Source organism: Canis lupus, chromosome 36 (genome assembly GCF_003254725.2).
Source record: "Canis lupus dingo isolate Sandy chromosome 36, ASM325472v2, whole genome shotgun sequence".
NCBI lineage: Eukaryota > Metazoa > Chordata > Mammalia > Carnivora > Canidae > Canis > Canis lupus.
In genome coordinates this window covers 13,461,510-13,483,900 of record NC_064278.1, presented here as the reverse complement: position 1 = coordinate 13,483,900, position 22,391 = coordinate 13,461,510, and the positions used below count along the sequence as shown (strand labels likewise).

Below are 22,391 nucleotides of genomic sequence, written 5' to 3'. Positions count from 1 at the left end.
TGACTCAGGTTGTGGGAGGGAGGCTGAAAGCAGAAAGAAATATAAAGTGCAAACACAGGACCCAAGAAACTGACTAAAACATGACCATTCTGCATTTAAAAAAAAAAATTCAAAGGTCACCACTTTCTTACCAAAAAGATGCTGGAAGCTCTTCCAATAAGAAAACATACATGAATTCACAGAAAGTAAAATACAAATGATTAGTAAATATTTGAAACAAGTTCATCGTGAATAATAATAAAAACATATATTACAACAGTAACTTTTTTCCAACTTGCAAAGCAAAAATTTCCTCAAACGATAATAATCTGCATGCTGATAAGGAAGTACAAATGGATATAATCTTTCTAGACACCAATCTGGCAATTTGTATCTCCCAGGAATGCTAAAATATTTACCATTTTGGGCTTAGAAATGCCACTTCTAAAAAATATTCCTTAGGAAGTCATCAGGATTTGAAAGAATTATACACATAAACTGTAAACAGCCTAAATGTCCAACAACAATATGGAGATGGTTAAAGGAATTATGGTAGATATACAACGTGATCTCATGATAGCTACTTTAAAATAGATCACCAAAATTACTAGGAGATCAACAAAACTGGTTCCAAATGCCTACCTTTCTATTTTAAGCTGTGTCAAGCTAGGCACATCTCCTAAATTCTCAATCCTTAGTGTCAGCTGTAAAATATTGGGAAAATTAATATCTACCTCACAGGGCTTAGGAGAGGATTAAATGAAGTAGACCATGTAAAGTAACAAACTCATATTAGGAAACATATTAGTTGCTATTATTACTTTCAAAGTTAAGATCAGAAAGTCATTCATTAAAACTACAGTCATTCACAATTGTCAAACATCAGAAAAAAAATTTGGTGAGCACCAGGTCAGAGGCTTCAGACTGTGTACCCTGGCACTCAATCATCCAGAGCAGTACTAATGAGCCACCCCAAAAAGACATTATGAGAATCACCATTTTGTGTTCAATCAAGCCAAAACATAGGTGTATGAAGTCATCGAAGATTATAATAGTAGGTAAGAGTTACTACAAAAGAGTTTATGAAATTGTTTAAGGGGGTAGGGACACCAAAGAATAAAATCTTAGGAATAAGGGTTCTCAGGGCCTCGCTAGTATAGAAGGATCCTGTGCTACAAGAGACAATCTTGTTTACTTATTTTTATTAAGAAAGAAAGAAAGAAAGAAAGAAAGAAGAGAAAGAAAAGAAAAGAAAAAGAAAAAGAAAAAGAAAAAGAAAGAAAAGAAAAGAAAAGAAAAGAAAAGAAAAGAAAAGAAAAGAAAAGAAAAGAAAAAAGAAAAAAGAAAAAAGAAAAGAAAAGAAAAACACGAAACTCCTTAGGAACGTTAAACGACACAACTCATTACTGGCATACAAAATCTGGGATCCTGATATCCTGACTCAAAAGCACCTAAGAAATGAACTGATCAAATGAAGACAGGAGGGAGGAAAAACAGTAAAATTTTGAGAGTCATGACTTTGTAAGAAATAGATGACCAAAGGCTTTAGAAAATCTAGTTTGGCCTAGAGAGAGAAGAAGGAATTTGAGCACATGAAATAAACATTTAGAATCTTCTGTGTGCCAGGTGGGCCTAGATTCTCATGCTCACCAACAAAGTGTGAACAGGTAAAGTAAAAGAAGTGAACAGAGGGATCCCTGGGTGCAGCGGTTGAGCATCTGCCTTCAGCCCAGGGCGTGATCCTGGAGTCCCAGGATCCAGTCCCACATCAGGCTCCCTGCGTGGAGCCTGCTTCTCTCTCTGCCTATGTCTCTGCATCTCTCGCTCTCTCTTTCTGTCTCATGAATAAATAAAATCTAAAAAAAATAAAATAAAGAAGTGAACAGAGCCCGAGGACAGTGCAGTAATCTCTGATTAGCCTTGGGGCAGGTTTGCTGATGGAAGAAATTCACCTTAAAACCTATTTCCTTTCCACTGACACCTGCCTTTCTCCATCACAGAAGAGAAACCACTTACAAACTAGAATCCAACAGAAACAAACCTACCCAGTCCAGGAAGGATTCAGATACTTTCAATAGCAAAGTCTTAAGTGAACTCAAAGTGCTAGTACCACTAAATCCTTGATGACATGAAATCATTTGTGATAATTTAAAATTCTCTTACCTGCCTTCCTCACCATTCTAAGGAATTGTGCCTTAGGAGTAACATGATGCCCTTTATCCATAAACCAATCTACTACAAGTAGCTAAACTATGGCACCCTGTAAATGCAGACCTTTTATTTTGCAAGATGAGAAAGCTGTACCAAAGCTCTGCAAAGAATACCATCCCTTTGATTTTAGGTTGTTTTCCAACAAAGCATCCAATGTAACCCAACTTTTCTTCCCCTGTCAGAAACTACAGGAGCAACCTATTGTGTCTGACACCAACTCCTGCCTCTAACGCCAGTCTGGCAAAGCAGGTGTCCATAGTTTTAATCTGAATCATACCATATTTAACAAGTGAAACAGGTACATTTGTAGAGTTAAATATCCAAGGTTGATTGAATGAGAAAAAAAACATTTTCATACACAAATTGTTATCAAATACTCTGTCTTGGTCTATTTAGGCTATTACAACAAAATATTAGAGGCTAGGTGGCTTATAAACAACAGAAATTTATTTTCCATAGTTCTGGAGACTGGAAAGTCCAAAATCAAGACACTAGCAGATTTGGTGTCTGGTGAGAACACTCTTCTGGGTTCACAGACAGCCATCTTTTTATTGTGTCCTCATGTGGTCGAAGAGGCAGGAGCTCCCTGGGGCCTTTTTTTTTAATAAGGACAAAATCCTATTCACAAAGCGCCCCCCACCCCCAACGTGGCCTAATCACCTCTCAAAGTGCCCACCTCCTGATACCATCCCCTTGACGATTAGGATTGCAACTTACAAAGTTTGAGGAGACAGAAACATTCAGTCCATCGCAATCCCTTCCAAAATACATCCGATGACATCAGTGTCTTCATTACAAGGTACATTATAGGAATACCCTTCAGAAATCAAACTCACCTGATACTTGGCTTTTTCATGGCAGACGTTCACGCCTACCTCTCCCCACCTCAACCATTAGGAATACCTTCACATCCCTTTCCCCTCCCCCTCCCTTCTCCTCTCCCATCTTCCTTCTACAGGGCCTCCCCAAGGCTGCTAGCAAGGCAAAGAAACTAAGTAAATCCCTAAGAAAAAGCTCATTGGAAAGACATCCCCTGAGACAATCTTGTTCCTTGAAGGTTTGAGGGCAGCAGGTCATTTGACAGAATGAGCCAGGCAACATGGTATCCGCCTCCTGAAAAATGATACTTCTCACATAGCTAGGAACTCTGAGAGCCAACCTGCCAGGAATGAGTTTCTCATTTCATCCTCGGTCATCACAAGAGGTGCCAGGTCTCTTCTAGGGTCCATCTAAATACGGTCTAAGGAAAGAGAGCAACTGCTTTTTCTGCAGAATCTTCTTTGTTAATTACTCCGAAATACTGTAGCTTTTCGGAGCACAAATGATAATAGGCCAAATGATTCTTTTAATTCAGATCATAACCGAAAAATACAAGAAACAAAGCCAGTGGCTAAAATACTCGTATGAAAATTCATAGATGACTTATTTCTACCTGCAAAAAAATGACATTGAGCCTGCTCTAAGTTTCATGAGATAATAATTAACAAGCTTCAAATATACAGACTACCTACAGGAATCAAATAATTGAGGGGGTGAAAGCAACCTTAGATTACAAAGGACATCTGCTTCACTGCTTAGATAAGAAAATAAGGCAGAGAGATACTAGGTGGCTGTCCCCGTGTGATGTAAGTTTGACCAGAATTCGAATGTTCCGGTTCTCAATCAATACTTCCTGCAGCTCTCTCCTAGACCCACAGGAAGAAAATGCATTAACATTACCTGTTATAACAACAACTCACAGAATTTTTGTTCCCAAACAGAAATCCAGTACAACTTTAATCCCACATTTATGAACACTATAGCAATACATTATTTTCAAGATTTTATTTATTTGAGCGATTTGAAAACACATGAGTGCACAAGCAGGGGGGAGGGGAAGAGGGAGAGAACGAGGTAGAAGCAGACTCTTTGCTCCCACTGAGCACAGATGGAGCTCCAGTTGGGGCTCAATCCCAGGAGCGTGAGATCATGACCTGAGACGAAGTCAGATGCTTAACCAACCAAGCTACCCTGGTGCCTTACAGCAACACATTCTAAAAAGTGAATCTGGAAGAAGCATTTATTATAATTCCAGAGAATGGCTTATTAAGCCTAAACAAGTGTTAAATCAAGAAAATTCATCAAATAGATGATAATGCTACATTATTAAACAATATGATCATAATGAGCACTGAATAATGTATAGAACGATTGAATCACTGCATTGTACACCTAAAACCAACATAACACTGTACGCTCACTCTACTGAAATTAAAGTTCTTTAAAAATGTAAAATAATAAATAAATAATATTTTGTTTGTCATCAGGCTAACTACATAACGATATACCCTACAATTATCTTTCTAGGAGAAACTAGGAAGTTTTGTTTTTGGTTTTCGGTTTTTGTTTTTAACAACAGACATTTCACTTTGTCAATCAATATCTATAGTGGCCTTTCCCATCCCACCCAGAGTTAAGTACAGTATAAAGGCTACGCTACAAACCACCAAGCTTTGGGCTGTTCACAAACTCAGCCAAAAGTCACTGAATTTAGACTGCTCCATTTTTAACCAACCATGCTGGGCGTCCATATTGTTGCCCATATGGTCCTATAACACAGCATCATTCTGGCCACCAATGCCTCCACTGTCAACACCCCAACAGTGGAGTGCAAACAAAAAAATAAGCCTGTTCAATGGAGCAAAGCTCAATCCAGTCCGTTCTTTAATGTTTCTTTTTTTTTTTTAAGATTTTTATTTATTTGACACAGAGAGAGTATGTGTACAAGTAGGCAGAGCAGCAGGCAAAGCGAGAGGGAGAAGCAGGCTCCCTGCTGAGCAGAGAGAGCTCGATGCAGGGCTCAATCCCATCCTGGGATCATGACCCCAGCCGAAAGCAGAGGCCAATAGAGCCATGCAGGCGTCCCTTAGTTCCTCTCTTTATAAAGAGAAAAACAAGACTAAGAAGGTATTCAAATTCACAATTTGAGCCTCAACAAAGGCATTATAGACTTCATTTAATGGAAATAAAGATCTTGGATAATGAGGTATTTCGTAGATGTGTTCTCAGCTTTGAAACAAATGACAACAGAACTACAGAAAAAATAGAATCCTAAAAAAGTAAAAATGAAAAATACATTTTTAAAATATCTATTTAAGTGATCACTACACCCAATGTGGGCTCAAACTCACAACCCCAAGATCAAGACTTGCATGCTTCTCCGACCGAGCCAGCCACGTATCCCAAAAATGAAAAAAATATTTTTTTTTTTTAGAAAAAGAACAGGGAATTATTTCGATCACAAAAGCATTTCAGTTTACAAAGGGACTCAAAACAGGCTTCTTTAAGTCATCCTCTACATTGCAGACTATCACAAAAGAAAGATTTAAGAACAACATTTAAAAGGGTTCCAAGAGGGAGTGGTATCAATAACAGTATCAGCTGATTCAAGCTCAGGTCCTTGATGGATGCTGAGATGAAGGCCACAGGTTGGATGCCAGAATGTGTTGTTTAGGTGTGAGAAGAAGAGAAACACGCAGAACTTGTAATTCCGGATACAACTGTACACTTGGATTTTCAGACTCCAGGGAGTCTGAATGGTTCAAGACGGAGCTGTCACTACCGCAAGAAGAAACAAAGTAGACACCCTTCCAAAAGTCAGTAGCATCCTGTGGTATATGGGCCATAGTGGATTATCATTCTGAACATTAATCACAAACTTGGGAGTTTCCATACAGGCCATTACATTCACTTCTACTTGAATCCATGGCCTGAAAGAAACTGAAAATCTCTCCATAGGACCACGAGGACATTCATGTAACTGAGAGTTGAAAAAGCAGCTGACCCTTTGTATGAACTCTAGGTCATGGGATTGCGCGAAGGAAGGAAAAAAAATGTTCAGGAAGAGAAATGACAAACTTCCAGTTTTCGACTTAAATGACATTCGTTTTTAAGTGTTTTTTATGGCAGATAAAGTACAAAGTACAAAGGTGAGTTTACCTTTTTTCCAACCTAATGAATAGCTTGGAGTCAGCTTTTTGCATGCTTTTGTTATCCAAAACGTAAGGCTACACACCTTTTCAAGTGCATTAGCTGACTGCAAGCGAGCCCAGCCAGAATTGATCACTTGTCCTTAGGCAACTGTGTGTGGAGTCCCTACCAAGTATCAACACAACAACCTGCTGTTCCTGAGAGGCTGTTTTTGGAGAGACTGCAAAGTTAGATAATGTATTCCTATTTTCTGTAAGTCAACATTTGCTCTAGAAGCAAGTGTAAGCTGCAAACACACCCACTTTTCCACAATAAGAGTCAGCACTGGTTAGGATCAATGAAGTACCCGCGCTGCATTTCAATCGTTTTAAAATAGGTCCTTAAGTCTGTTTCCTTTGTGCATTTCAATCTCTGCATGTGAACAGCTTAGTTCGGAAGCATCAACACTGCCCATTGAAAAACACACCTTCCTTGACCAAAAAAAAAAAAATACTTTTTGCTCCCATGAAGCTTTTTTCTGTTGCCATTTCCAGCAACAAATGCCACGAAAGGCAAATTCCGGCCTCCGCGACCGCGGTTTTAGGCAAACAGAAACAGCAAACAAAATAACAGCAAAAGCTTAAGAAACAAAACCAAGGTGCGTTGGGGGCAGGGCAAGAGAGGTGGAGCAGGCGTGGTAAATGGGAGTCTGAACTCTGTGATCTAAGAAATTCAGCCTCCACCGATGGGGGGCGGGGGGGGGGCTGGAAGAGGAGGGGAAGCGGGAGGACAGGTCTTCAGCTGAGGGACAGACACAAGCATGTGCCGCTGTCCCGGTTTTGCTCCCACAGCTCCCGGGGAGTGCACGGCACGGAAAACCTAGTTTTGCGACTGAGACTGCTTTCAAGAAGAGTTCACGCAAGTTTGGCCAGGACGCCGTGGAGCTGCTCATCCCCAATCCGGAAATCCTACGGTACGAACAATAGACAGCAGCAGTTCCGTGGGCTGTTTTCAGGGCGTCAGGTACAGCCCCGGAGTTCACGGTTATTCATAGGAAGCATCTCTCCGTCTCACGCCGGCGGGCTCCCGTGCAGAGAGCCGCCGGCCACCGGCTGCTGGACGCCCGCAAAGTCCCCGCCTCCCCGGGCCGCGGGCCCCGCACAAAGCCTCGGCGTCTCCGGCGCGAGCGAGCAGCCCCCGGCAGCCCCCGGCAGCCCCCGGCCCCGCGGGTCCCCGCGCCCGCCCCGCGCCCTCCCGCGCCCTCCCGCGCCGCAGTGCTCCGGGCCGTCGTGGGGTCGGGGGGCTCCGCGCCCTCTCCCCGGGCGCCCCCCGCAGGACGTCCGCCGGCGACGAGCACAAAGGTGGGGAGCGGCGAGCGCGCGAGTGCGCGTGTGCGCGTGTCGGGGGAGGGGAGGGAGCGAGGGACGGAGGGAGGGAGGCGCGCTCGGCCCCGCTTACCTCTCGAAGAGGAGCCGCACCATGAAGATGCAGAAGGCCAGCGGGAAGGCGAGGTACAGGTCCTCAGCCTGCGGGAAGGTGGCCTCCTCCGTGCTCTTCAGGTCCGCCCAGGTGACATTGTGCGGGAGCCAGAACCTCTCGTTCCAGAACCAGGCGAGGATCCCTGCCATCTTGCTTTGTCCGCTCCGCTCCGGGGCGCCGCGGCCCCGAGCCTGCCTGCCGCCGCGCCGGGCGCCGGGGATGCGCGCGGCCGGCCGAGCCTGTGCCTGTGCCTGTGCCTGTGCCGCCGCCGCCGCCGCCGCGCCCGCTGCTCTCGGAGGCTCGCGGCGAGCCCCGGCGCTCCCCCCTCGGGCCGCGCGGGAAGGCGCCGCCCCGCCCGTCACGTGGCAGCCGGCGGCCGCGCTGATTGGCCCGCGCCGCGCCGGGCAGGAGGCCCACGCGGCCGGCTCGCCCACGCCCCGGGCGCGCGGCGCACGAGCTCGGCTCCCCCGCGGCCGCCCGGCCTGCGCCCGCCGCGCTCCGCTCCGCGCGGGGACCCGCGACCCGGGGCAGCGCCCCCGCCCCGCCCCCCCCCCCCCGCCGCCGCCGCCGCCGCCCGCACATGCCCAGAACGCCGCCGCCTGCCCCCGCGGGACCTTCGGGACTCGGCTTCCCGCGCGCCCGCAGGCGCTGCTGCGGAGGCAGGTGCGGGTCGGGGCCGGAGACTCGGCAGCCGGGGGCGAGGAGCGGGGAGGCAGAGGTGGCGGAGAGAGTCCTGCGCTCCCGCGCTCGGGCAGGCGGGCTGCAGACCGGGAACTGGGGCGGGATGCTTGGCGAGAGGCATCCCTGCCTTTTCCCCATCCCTGACCTTCCCGATCTTTTTTTAAAGATCTTATTTATTGATTCATGAGGGACAGAGGGAGAGGCCCCGTTTACTACTGCGCATCACTACACCAGTCCCCGCCCCAGGGGACAAGGCCCTCTAATGTATGAGGCGGGACGTGGAATTAGGCACTTAGGTGCTGTTTGCTAATGAGGAGGAGGAGGATAGCAACTCACATTTCTGTAAAGCTGCCACGCTAAAGGAACCTCTCCCTAAATGCCACCAGACCGCACGCTGGCTTCACGTGCATCAGTAGAGACCTCCACTCAGCTGATTCTTTCCACCTTTTGAATCTGAAACCTTGGGATCCCCGGGTGGCGCAGCGGTTTAGCGCCTGCCTTTGGCCCAGGGCGCGATCCTGGAGACCCGGGATCGAATCCCACATCGGGCTCCCGGTGCATGGAGCCTGCTTCTCCCTCTGCTCTGCCTCTCTCTCTCTCTCTGACTGTCATAAATAAATAAAAATTTAAAAAAAAATGAATCTGAAACCTTGAGGGTGTTAGGTCTACACGGCCTGGCCCAGGCACCTTCCCTCGCCCAGGACCTATTCTCCTTGACACAGTAAACCGTGTGGGTCAGTTCAGTTCAGTGGCCCATGTATGCAGACCTGGTGCTAGGGGTTTTTTGTTCATTTTTCTCACACTCATTCCTTTTCTGCCTGGTTCTGCCAGTAAGCTGCAGTGCACACTTCCAAGAGGCACATAAACAGGCCCTGAACACGCACTTCATTCCCCACCCCACCAACCAACACCCTCTTTTCACCCCTTCCTTTTGAAGCAAAACTCTAAAGGATTGCCTATAATTTTTTCCTTCCAATTTCTCTCCCCGCCATTCTCTTTTGAACTTCGGTGTGGGCATTCGCCCCCTCTCTACTGTGCTGAACTGCTTGAGCTCAGCAATGACCTCTGTGCTGCTACACCCAAAAGTCACTTCTCGACACCACTATCAGCAACATTTCGCCAAGTGGTTCCATCCCGGCCTCTTGAAACACCTCCTTGTCTTGGCTTCCATAAACCACATTCTTCTGGTTTTCCTCCTACTTCATGGCCAGGTATGCTGAGTAGGCTTTTTTGTCCTCCTCACCTTCCTAATCCATCGGAGTGGAGTGGTCTGAGTCAGTCTTTTGTCCCCTTCTCTTTGCTAGCTACGTTTATTCACTTGGTGATCTTATCCAGTCCCATGGCCTTCAGCGTCATACTGATGGTTCCCTATTCATCTCTCTAACCATGAACTCCTCCTTGAATTTCAGTCTCCTAAATCCACTATCAATTCAACAGCTCCACTTAGATGTCTAGGGGCCACTTCCTCTCCAAACTACTAATCCTCCTTCTAAAATCTTTTCCTCTTGTCATCTTGGCTCAGGCCAAAAACCTGGAATCATCTTCCTAATGATTGAGTAATGATCTAATCTCCTCAGGTGTCTTTCCTTATCCATAATAAATCCTATCGGCTCCACTTTAACGTGGAATCACACCATCTCTCATCACCTCTTCTGCGGCCATCGTGGTCCAAACAATCAACACTGCCCACCTGAGTTACACCAGTAGCCTCCTAACTCCCAGCTTCAGCTCGCGTCCCTGTACAATCTACTCAGCCAGAGTGATCCTGTTGAAAGGGAAGTCAGCTCACGTCTGTGCTTAAAGCCCTACTGCTTCCCCATCCCTCTCTAAGTGAAAGCTAAAGATATTTCTATGCCCCAAGATGTTAGGCTCCATATTAATTCTCTGACCTCATCTACTCTCTTCCCTCTCATTTGCCTCTCCCTTGCTCTGCTTTGGTCACCCTGGTCTCCCTGGCCCTGGAGTACATCCAGCATGTCTCAGTGCTTTTGCACTTGATTTTCTCTCTCTGCAATTCACTCCACCCCCCACCGCCCAGATATCCATACGTACTCTTGCCATAGTGTTACTCCATGAAGCCTTCCCTGGCCACACTAGTTAATGCCCAACCCTCACTCCCCACCTCTGTTCTTCCTTAATCTAACTTTCCTCTTTGTTTTCATCCAACGCATGTGTCACTAACACAACATATATTTTACCTATTTCTTTCTTAGTCTCAAATATACAGATGCAGGCTAAAATGTAAGCTTCAAAAAGTCAAAGATTTGTGTCTATCACTATTCTATCCCTAGCCCTTAAAATAGTGCCCAGCACATAGTAGGTATTCAGTACACTATTGAATTAATGAATCAACATTATTCAATTGCATAAAAATCCTTCCTAGGAGAAAAAAATATGAATAAATAATTTTTTAAAAGATTTTATTTATTTATCCATAGAGACACACACACACACACAGAGAGAGAGGCAGAGACACAGGCAGAGGGAGAAACAGGCTCTATGCAGGGAGCCCGACATGGGACTCGATCCCAGGACTCCAGGATCAGGCCCTGGACTGAAAGTGGCGCTAACCCGCTGAGCCCCCCGGGCTGCCCTGAATAAATAATTATATTAAATATGTGTATACTCATGTGAGGAATAGTGTGGACATAAAGATGGAATCTATCAAATCTGGAGTCGTGCAGGAGAGGTGTCCTTGAAGTGAGTCTTCATCAAGGAGTAGGTCTCACCATTCCCACGTGAGACCGTGCTGCCAGCTGCTCAGGTGTTACTGATGGTCCCCCAGGATGATGCCTTGGCATCAACTGCATTCTTGTAGGCCACAGAGAGGAGGTTACTAAGGTCACTTGACATCTTTGTGGCAGAAGATCAGGTCATGGTGGAACCTGGTCTGCTGAGCCAGAGCGACTCCCTCCATCGCTGCCTCTCATCCTTCCTGTCACTTTCACATATGACCTGATAGTATCTTTCCTTCTACCCTAGGACTTCTCTGCGTCCAGCAGATTCTGCTGTGTCCCCAAGCATACAACAGGAAGTGTTGGTAAGTTAGCGCCCTGGAACCTGAACTTTGACCAAAGGTAGTAGAATCTAGTGGATGAACTTTTATTCGTTTCTGTCCTCTGCCCATGGGATACATATGGTAGCTTCACACAGCCTCTCTGAAAATATCCTGCGATACACAATCAGCTTATTTCAAAACTGTGGGCGGCTCGCTAATTCACTCCCTTATGATTCCTTTTTTTCTCTTACTCTTCTTTTCCCTCATTCCTACTTCCCTGAAATTATACTTCCCTGGAACTGCTCCTTTTTTTCTAGAGAAGACAAGCTAAGTTAGTGTTATTCTCCTATTTGTAACCTTTGAGAAGGTGCTGGGATTTGAGGAACATTTAGAAAGATAAGTTTGTTGAACAGTGGAAAGATAATTTACTACTTATTTGTGAACCTTGCACAAGTCACTTAGTTTCTAAAAACCATGTTAATGCCCTTAGAATGTAAAATGTTAATGTCTACGTTGTGTACCAATAGTGGCTGTCTTGCCTGTGTTACTCTACTGTCTTGAGGCTCACATGAGATAACAAGGGGCTTGTAAACCCTTCATCTCTCTGTACATGTGCAGTGTAGCAAACCTCTACTCTTTTATCTGTCTAGTTTATCTCCTTCGGGCATGAGGCACGTCCTACCACCCTCTATCCAAATGATCACCCTAGAAATACAATAAAGTAAAATGCTGTTGCATGTCTGACAATATTTTATTGGTCCAGAGATGAACTCTTGGCCCAAGATTATAATTAGACTCCTTCTTCAGGTATTGGGGCGTGGAGCAAGACAGGCAGTTTGTTTCTGTAACTTGAACTCTAGGATTTCAAACTCAGAAGTTTCAAGCCCTGTGTTTTATCATATGAATTCAAAAAAATGGAAGCTAGTGGGCACCAAGGAAAAGGAACAAAGCAGACCTGTAGAATTAACTAAGGGTAAGAGACGTATTTCCACGTGGTACCTGAAGACCAACTATTTTCTCATCTTTAGGTTCCATGAGGCAGTCTCGTACCTTCATGGTGAATTCCCCTTTTTGGTTGGCTTGCTGTGATTTTAATCCAAAGGAGTCCCACCCTCTGAAACATTATTCTAAGAGTACACGTCTTTAACACCGTGGTGACCTCAGTTCAGCCCCCAGGGGAAGGTTAGTCTCAAGAAAGACACCTCCCAAGGAGGCTACTTTACCTGTGCAGAAAAGACTTCTAATTGTTGCCCCAGGAAACTAAAATACAATTTATTTATCAGACATGTTTGTAGTTCAGTGAAAAAGCCAATCGTCAGTCTGTAAATAGAAGAGATAAGGAAATAGAAAAGGTGGAAAAAGTTTTTGGGGGCTGCAGGAGGGTAACACTGCCTACATTACATATTAGGCAAGCGTACTTCAGGTCCTGAATATGAAACATCATATGAGATTAACCCTCTTTTTTCCAGGCAACTGGGAAATATCAACAAAGCTAAGCATTACCTCTCATTCTTAGGCACACACCCAGGTCTTAACCCTTCTACATATATTTGATTCCCCTCTTAGATGCAGGAGAATAGCCAGTTTAGTTGAATTTCCATCGTAAATGGTTTAACACAAAACTATAGGACTTGCTCTACAAAAAGAATGTAAAATCTACTTGGGTAGCAGGATGTACTTACATGAAAACCCAGATAGCTTACGCACCAGCACTATTCATTAAGGCAGTGGATGATATATGATTAAGTACCCATGTATTGCAGATAACAAGGACTTCCAGCTCAAGGGAGCAAGGAAACATTCTGTGTTGAAGAGGTCAAGGAAAGCTTTGAGGAAGAGGCAGAAATGGAACCAGACTTCAAAGAATGAGGAGGTTTAAAAAGGTATGACCACAAGAAAAAAGTGATGAGGATTTGCTGACACACAAAATATAGCTGAGAAGCTAGATTACAAATGGCCTTCAGTATGAGGCCAAGGAATAGTCCTACTTAATTTAGTAAGAATCTATTTTTTCCGGGATCATATCATATAAATAACTATTTAGTATGATGCCTAGTACATAATACATGTTCAATTACTGTAGGTTTTTTAAAAGATACAGAAAAATTCATTTATTGCTAAAAACACAAAATAATGCTAAAGGTAGGCATTCAATCAAACACTCAACTCATTAATTTTAAAGAAAGCTGGTTTTCATTGGGAATAATATGGAAATATTGCCAGATTTTATTACTGCAATCATTTCTCATGAATATATAACCTTCTTACTGTGGTTGGCAAAACTATCCTAAATCTACACTCATTTTCTGCTGTCCAGAGAGAAGTCTCCCGGGCTTTCATTTACATCGTATTTGGGGAGAGGGTTGGACAAGAAGCAGTAGGATTCATCCCCATGGTGTGCAAGTCACCCGTAGCAATGCAGTAAACTCAACATCCCTGAGGATCTTAAGAAAAGGATAAGAGTGTTTACCTCACAACATGGGAGGTATTAGTTAGGGTAAGTAAGCTGGACAGGAATTAAATATACTTTATTTTCTAGAAGGTTTCCGGTAAGACTGCTCCCTCACATATTCACAGTCTTTTCTACAAGCATGTCAAGTACTACAAGTCTGAAGATCTTTCTCCTCCCTCCCCTACCTTGACAGTTCCCATCTCTGGAAAACCTTTTCCAGTACTGACAAGCATCAATTAGTCTTGTATTCCTAGCTAAACCAAATCGCTGGCTGGATTTTCTGTCTTCTCTGTAATAATCAAAATCCATTTAAATGTTAATTTTCCCTCTTGAAAATTTTCTTTAAGTTACTAGTGTTATGTCAGCATCCCACTAACATTTTAAGCATGACAAATGTGCTGTGAAACTAACAAAAGAAAAGTGAGAAACAACCAGGTTTTCTGACTCTGAACTTCTACTTAGGAATTATATTCACCTTAGTTATATGTCTATACCTTTATAGATGTTGTTTACTAGGTATAGTCAACCATTTTCTAAGTGTACATACAGACAAACAGCATTAGGGGGCAAGGCTTCCGATTTACTTGCCAGAAACTTTGACTTCTGCTTTCTACCATACAAAGGTTTTTGTAATCGAGGAGAAACATAGACCTCAACCAGTCGTCTCAATTTGTGAGAGGAACAAGCAACCTAAAATATTGCTTGAAATTATTGACTTTATACGGAAACAGAAATTCAGAGTTGGAAGTGGCTTCTTATGCCAATGAATACAGTTCACTCTCTGTGCCCATCCAAACCATGATTAAACATCTTTAATGATAGGAAGCTCACTATTTAACAAACTGACACATACCATTTTCGCAAACCTATGACTATTAGAAAATCCTTTAATGAAGTCATTATCTTGAAGAGTGTAGCAAAATCTCCTTAGGTTTCAAATTTGTAAAATAGGGATAGTATTTTTTCTGTTGGTTAGATGAACCTTAACTCAGGGACAAGACTCGTATCTAGTTACATCACCTTGAACAAAACACAGCACTCTATTTAACTCATCACATAGAAAGGCATTAGGAAAACCTCTGAGTGAAATTCCATGTCACCCAGGCATTTCTGGCCTCTGGGAACAACAACAATTAAAAAAATAATTAACTTGCCTACAGAATGATCAAACACTTGCCTAGTGATTTATGGAGAATTTGGTACTTTTTCCATTTAGGCATATAAGGAGTGACCAGATATCCCTGAAGAAAATTTTTAACAGTAGGCATCATAGGAATTATTTGTCAGCTGTATACACACAGGAAAAATTAAAACTCTTGAAGTTTAAATCCTACAATCTTCATGAATTCTACAGAACATGAATAGCCTTATAGCATATAGCTTCTTGAATAAAATTTAAAATGTAAAGACAAGCAGAGAACAGAATGGCCATGTTAGATGGAGAGGCTGAGTGGTTAGCTAGATGCACTTATTACCTAAATTACTTCTTGTCAAACAGTAGTTTTAGAGGGCAAGCCATTCATATTCATTCCACAGCAGGGTTAGGAGTTAGCATGAACTATATACATAGTCCCATTGAGTTGCTTTGAGAAGCATTACAGCTATAACTATGAGATCCACGATGTAAGGCAAGACTATACAATTTTATTTAAAAAAAATAGGGATTACAAATGCAAATGTCTTTAGGGGCCAGATAGGTAACAAAATGGAAGGAACAGTCCAGATGAAAGAAAAAAGGGTAGACCAGAGATGGTACAGGCTTTCAAATTCTCATTTTCCTTCTTATTTTTTGCTTTTATGTTGTGCTATTTGTTTTGTTAAAAACAATGAATTTAAGTTACTTCCTTATCTCCACATCTGGAGGACTAAATGTATTTTAGGAGGCCATATTTTAAAAGGAATGACTTTTTTTTTTTTTTTGTAAAAATTAGAATTTATCCAGAGACTAATAATCAAGATGATAATGGGTATGGAAATCTTGAAGAGTCATTTAATATATATTTAAGGTATACTAACTTTGGGGTTGAAAGAAAAGTAAGCTTAAATGCTAGCTTGGCCAATAATAGCCACGTTTTCCTTAGAAAAATTACTTGACCTCTTGAAACCTTAGATTCTTCACATAAGCCAAGGATCTACCACATGGGGTTAATATAAAATTGAAATGAGATCATGTAAAGTGTTCAACATTTCAATACAGGCAGTTAATATTATTATGTACTGTAACAACAGTGAAAACTTCACTGTTTCAAGGAAGGAACAGACTCTGTTGAGATAATCTACCTTCAAGGGAGGCTAAATTTTTTGTATTCTGGATTAGTAGAATTGACTGTCACTCAGCAGACCAGCAGATGAGGGGGAGGACAACATAAGAAGTGGAAGGACAGGGGAATAGAGGGAGGGTTCAGAAGCCCATGCCCTCTGCTGTGTGACTCCTCAGGATGATTTTGCTGCTGCCATAAACATGAGACCCAAACTGCTTAAAACTGGTGACATTTTGTGGAAACTTGTAAGGAGACTAGGTTTTGGTCCAAGAAGCTTCTACAAACAAGGAAGCCAGAGGATATAAACTGAAGAGAATTTGAAAAATTGTGGAGATGGATTTTAAATCTCTAGAGATGCAAGAAACTGGAATTTTAGTGGAGTGTGTGGAGCAGGTATAGGCAGCTCTATTCCAGTCACCGTGGGGTAGCATTGGTGGGGGGGGGGGTAGTTGTTGACAGACCTAATATGTGTGTTCCAGTAGTGGAAGGGCTGTCGGGGGGGTGTGGGGGGGTGATTTGACTTGACCTGTGCAGATCCATAGGACAGAACTTGGGACAATATGCTAAGATACCTGTAAAGCTGATTTCATCTCCACAGAAGAAATGCTGCAAAGCTGAAGAAAAAGATGAACCAGCAGCTTCATCAAGCAGTGAACTTCCTGTCTTAGGAAGTGCTCACGCAGAAGTCTACCCGTTACAAATGTTGGAAGACTTCTCCCTCTCTGAAACTGACTTGGAAATTAATGTCCTCTAGATTCCCTTTAATATTTCGGAATTCGCATAAAGCGCTATGGAGAGAGGGGCAAGGATGAAACCAGAATCTGCCTTGCCCTAAGAAGTTTCTTCAGTTAGGAAAAGATGCTAGTCAGTGCACTAATATTTTAGGACCTCTTGGTCTTTTTTTTTTTTTTTTTTTTTTTTAAGAAGCAGGCTCCATGCAGGAAGCCCAACGTGGGACTCAATCCCAGGACCCCAGGATCGCACCCTGGGCTGAAGGCAGGCGCCAAACCACTGCGCCACCAGGACTGCCCCTCTTTTGGTCTTAAACACCTACGCTCTTGAGGAGTAGAAGGAATAAGGAATGAAGAGAAAAAATGAAGAAAAGGAAAAAGCAGGAGGTGATAACTGTTGGGAGAAGCACGTTCAAATGTTAGAAAGAGAAATTTAGAAGTTTAAAGAAATTAATCACTTCTTGCTTCATCCTGTAAGTCCTGAAGTGTTCAGAGGACCATGTGGGAAGATGTTGGTAGCTGCCTGCAGGATCCTATCAAAAAATAAAATCAAAGAACTTAGGCCACATGGTTAAATTGGCAGTATCTATTAGTTATCAGTTTTTCTCCCTAGCGCTTTGCGAACATTATTCTCTGATATTTTTACTAGTGAGAAATTAGACATTAGAAATCACTCCATTGGGCAGCCTGAGTGGCTCAGTGGTTTAGCACTTGCCTTCGGCCCAGGCTGTGATCCCGGGGTCCCAGGATCGAGTTCCACATCTGCTCCAGGAGGGGAGCCTGCTTCTCCTTCTGCCTGTGTCTCTGCCTCTCTCTCTGTGTCTCTCATAAATAAATAAATAAATAAATAAATAAATAAATAAATAAATAAATATCTTTTAGAAAAAGAAATCACTCCATTATATACTATTTGAGAACTGATACTACCTAAAATGATTGTTCTTCCTTTCTCTCATTAGTTGTTCGAGTTTAAGTTCATTCCCATGTGCAGATCTAAGAAATAGGATAGAATTTCAAAGGTAACTTTCACTTGCAGTCCTTGTTCATTATTTAGCTTTGCCTTTAGAAGTTCATCTAAAGCAAATGTTCATGTCCACGTCTGAAATAATCATTACCAGGACGCCTGGTTGGCTCAGTGGTTGAGTGTCTACCTTTAGGCCAGGATGTGATCCTGCGGTGCTGGGATCGAGTCCTGCGTCAGGCTCCCTGCATGGAGCCTGCTTCTCCCTCTGCCTGTGTCTCTGCCTCGATGTGTCTCTCAAAAATAAATAAGTAAAATCTTTTTTAAAAAATGAAAATAAAATAAAATAATCATTACCTGGCGATCATTAACATACATTAAACTCTACAATGCTCATATTTGGAAAGTACATGTATTTTTAAAAGTCTTCCCCCTAAAATTAAAAATGTGTGTATATAAACCTACATAATAATAAAACAGATCAGTCCTCTTTTATTGTTAAATTAAATTTGGTGTAGCACTGATGCCTAGATAAGAGAAGCATGTCGTAAATATCCCAAGGAATTAATCGATCTCATCTAATTGAATTTGAGACCAATAAACTGCAATACCTTCTGCTGCCCTAATTGCATGTTATGTTGTAAGGAATCAGCTCCATGTGATTGATGTGTCTAGGCTGAGATGTTTCTATTTGTCTTGAATTTTTATGATCTCTAAATTCACTTAAACTTTAAAATGCGATTAAAATATAGCAGAGTCAGAATTCAGGGAGAAAAAAAAAAAACAAGCTTCAAAATTCTGCCCAAAAAAAAAAAAAAAAGCCCCAAACCAAAAACAAAACCCTCTGCACAAATGTGAGTTATTAGAAGATTTAGGTACTCTGAATTTACCAGTTATGTATTTTTTAGAAGGCCTCCCCAGTGGTTGCCGCAGAATTATTCACAAAATCCAAGGCCCTGGAACCTAAATGCTTAGGAATGATTTGGCTTAAAAGATTTGTGCAGTCCTCATTTGCATTGTAAAATGGACTTCAGCTCTAAGTTTTGGGAGAAGTTTTAGAAGCTTTGACATGGCAAGTTGCCATGAGAATATTTTCCCTGTGGGGAAACGAAACTCAAATGTGCTAATTAAGGGTGCTTAATATCCCTCAAAATTAATTCTTTGTTACCTGCAGTGATTTAATTATTCCCTTATGGAAAGCTCAGAAATGCCCTGCATCTTTAAATAGCAGTGGGGCACTCATTGCTACTGAGTCAACATCCACTTTGTGGGTATTTCTCCTACTCATAGGCTGTAGCAGTGGACAAAGAGAAAACTTTAGATGTCACAGAAAAGCAGATTTTCATGGTGGTTTGTGAAATCAGTTTCATTGATGTCATCATCCCTCAAACAAAAGAACCTTCCAGGAAAAAAAAAAATCATTATAACAATAAAAAATGAAGGAGGAGAAGGGTTGTAATTAACACGGGATAATTCTAGCTAGCTCTCAACCACCAGGAGCAGCCAGCCTGCCCTTTCCAGAAAAATAAAAGTCAATGTCCTCAGAGAATGTTGGTTGAACTGAGAAATAACTAACCATATACAAGACTGGCTATGTTAAGCAAAATACTTGAGTGTTATCCAGGTAATTAGCATTCCTCTTGGAATTCTTCTTGAATCTAGTAGCTCCATATAGCTACGGGGCACAATTACAGCTCTCAGTGTAGGTACATATCTTCAGCTCAAATGTCATTTCCTCTGGTAGCCAGCTCTGACCACACAATCTGAAATAGCTGCCCAATCCCTGTATCAAACGCCCCTGGCCCCACTTTATTGCCGTCACATCACTTGGGACCATCTGAAATCATCTTGTGGGTTTACTTATTTACTAAGTTGTTACTGTCTTCTCACCTCGAGCACATGGGCTCTGGGAGAGGAGGGCCTTGGCTGCCTTACAGCTCTGCCCCATGCCTTGAGCAACCCTTTGGCACCATAAGGCTGGGCAATAAATCATTATGGAAGATTTTTTTTTTTAATGCCCAACTAACTTCTCCCTAACAATCAAAAGAAGATTTATTCTGGAGCCTCGGTCAGGAAAGGAGCTGGAAATCCTGTGTGGGCAACGCAGAATTCACGTAATCAAGGTAATTGTGTGTGGACCTAGAGTCACCTGAACACACAAACCTTTGCACTGAAGCTGTCTGCTCAGGCAAGTTTGACCAGAATCAAAGAAAACTTAGTCGAAGTTGAGCACATGGCAGGACTTGCAGTGTTATTCATTCTCCTGGGCTAGAATGTTCTCAGTTCAACCCTCACCTGTAGTGTCTCTACCACATAGAGGCTCATTTCTAGTAGATTTCCTGAATACTCGTAGACCAACCCTTAAATACTATGGGAATGAGAACATGCTACGGAGTGCTTCAGGGAAGATGGACAGCTCAGTGATGACAACAGGACCTGAAATGGCAGGCTTACGTACTGACACTAAGTCCTGTTCATGTGTGCTGAACTGTGGACCCCTGCAGGTATTTTCTTCTATGACTGGGACCAAGGGAACAAATAGGGGAACCTCCTTAGGTTCCCCATACTCAGGGCCCACGGGGCTCAGGTGAGGTTCTGCTCACTTCAATACCTTGAGGCTCCCAATACATTAAAATAAGTAACAATAACAAAATGGCTCTACACAATTGCAGCATTGACATTGTTAGAAACTTTCAAATTAGCATTATTAACATGCACAAACACCATGCAATATAATATTACCATCACAAGATAATTGTAGAATCTGTTTAAAACCCATGAATTCAGGGGTTTGAGCATCTGACTCAGGGTCCTGAGATTGAGCCCCACATCAGCCCCAAGTTCAGTGAGGAGTCTGTTTAGGTTTCTCTCTCCCCCTCGTTATCCCCCTCCCTGCACTCGCTCTCTTGCTCTCTCTCTCTCTTTTTAAAATAAGTAAGTAGGGGCAGCCCTGGTGGCGCAGTGTTTAGCGCCGCCTGCAGCCAAGGGCGTGATCCTGGAGACCCTGGATCGAGTCCCACGTCTGGCTCTCGGTGTGGAGCCTGCTTCTCCCTCTGCCTGTGTCTCTGCGCCTCTCTCTCTCTCTCTCTCTGCATCGCTATGAATAAATAAATAAATAAATAAAAATCTTTAAAAAAATAAATAAAATAAGTAAGTAAATCTTTAAAAAAAATTCTCAAAAAAACTCTCATATTGTGAGTCTGGCACATATGCTAAAGGCCAACAAGGAATGTCTCTTCTCTTCACTGTCAGCGAAACTTTAGAACTCTAGATATTATGCTATTTTTGACCTGTATTTGATGAAGTTAAATGTCTAAATTTGAGGCACTTCTTAAATAGGAAGTCTAGGTCTCCTGGGTAGGTCACCATCCCCTGGCCCTTAGGCCCACCTGTGTCCTAATGTACACCTGTACTTCTGCTGCTTCTCTTCTCTTTGTTTGGGCTGCAAAACCAAGAAGTTTATCCTGTTGGTTGGTGAACAGCTTACACAGGTATGCATGTATGTATTATGTCCTCAATTAGTCTTAACTTACTTAAATTTTTGGATATGGTTTTCTTCGCCTTCTATTCAGGGTCCAACCAAAAAAATCTTTTGACCTATGGACTAACTTTCAAGCTTCATGCTAGAGCTACTCAAGGGGAAACATAGCAGCTCAAGTAGAATTAGACCATTTGTCAATTGTAGTGAATTTGAAAAAAATTTTCATGCAGTAGAATGCTTGCGTTATCTCCTTGTGAGATCTGATTTCAAATATCCTATCCTAGCAGGAAGCACAAATAGAGTCATTTGCTCAGGCTTTCTAAGATTTGCCAAGGTAAAAAGATAATGTGGTCATTGCAGACATCAATTTTCTGGACTCCACACCATTCTGAGAAATGGTGATTAACTAGGCCTCAACTCTTCATAGAGCTCAGTGAGGAAAATCTCCTCAGCATCAAAAAAGAATAACAAATCATTTAGAAAAACTTTGCAGCTTATGCTTCAAATAAAGGGAATTCATTTCAATTCTTTAAGACTAAAAAAGATGAATAAATGCTATTGCAAAGGCCAAGGGATAAGGCCATACATACCTTTGTGAAGTAACCTACTTCCACCCCCATCCTTCCCCAGGTCCCCTTCAGGCAAGGGGCAGATTTACTCTCCTCCCACACATGTCCTTCCACCTTGCAAACCTTTGTCCCTTCCAGAAATGACTGCCAATGGTCAACATTTGGCCTCTGGTTGAGAATTTTAGTGCAAATCTCAGCCTTTCTTTTCCTGTGCCATTAGTGAGAGCCCTCTGAAAGACAAAGCCACAAAAATCTAACTCAAGGAAACAGAATAAAAACCTGGAGATGAAAGACAAGTTTTCCATGGATTTCTGCCCAATGCATGTAGCCTTCCCTATAGGCTATCCCAACCAGCGTGGCAGTTTGCAAGGTGCATCCAGAAGTCTTACCCATCAGAGGAGTTACAGAAGCTGCCTGGTATCTGAAACACCCATATAATTCTTCCAGTCCTCTGTACAAAAGGCTCTGCATGATTCTCCTTGGCAGTAGGAAAAATCCAGCCTCTTTTGTGCAATCAGGGCCCATCACAACCGCTTCTCATCTCTCTTTTCCTTTTTTTTTTTTTTTCCATCTCTCTTTTCCTAATCCATCTTTGAGGGTCTCACCCAAACCATCTAACTTTTTACCCATTCCCTGATGA

The 22,391-nt window shown here is 42.8% G+C and overlaps 1 protein-coding gene and 1 long non-coding RNA gene across 5 annotated transcripts in view; one reads left to right on the top strand and one right to left on the bottom strand.

The window, feature by feature from the left end:
- Positions 1-7,980, bottom strand: part of CERS6 (ceramide synthase 6) — a 301,865-nt gene extending 293,885 nt beyond the window's left edge. Inside the window, exon 1 of one of the 2 annotated variants that reach the window (XM_025460063.3) lies at positions 7,597-7,980. In XM_025460063.3, the coding sequence (XP_025315848.1) occupies positions 7,597-7,766 (170 nt within the window). In that variant the 5' untranslated portion in view covers positions 7,767-7,980. The remainder of the gene's footprint in view (positions 1-7,596) is intronic. The other variant, XM_025460064.3, reaches the window with a different exon arrangement.
- LOC112668044 (uncharacterized) overlaps positions 7,560-22,391 on the top strand; it is a 77,357-nt gene continuing 62,525 nt past the window's right edge. The window contains exons 1-5 of one of the 3 annotated variants that reach the window (XR_003141416.3): positions 7,560-7,697; positions 11,281-11,338; positions 13,060-13,179; positions 13,614-13,793; positions 16,608-17,614. This is a non-coding gene — a long non-coding RNA (uncharacterized LOC112668044). Of the gene's footprint in view, positions 7,698-11,280; positions 11,339-13,059; positions 13,180-13,613; positions 13,794-16,607; positions 17,615-22,391 lie in introns of those variants that run through there. The other 2 variants (XR_003141417.3, XR_003141419.3) reach the window with 2 other exon arrangements.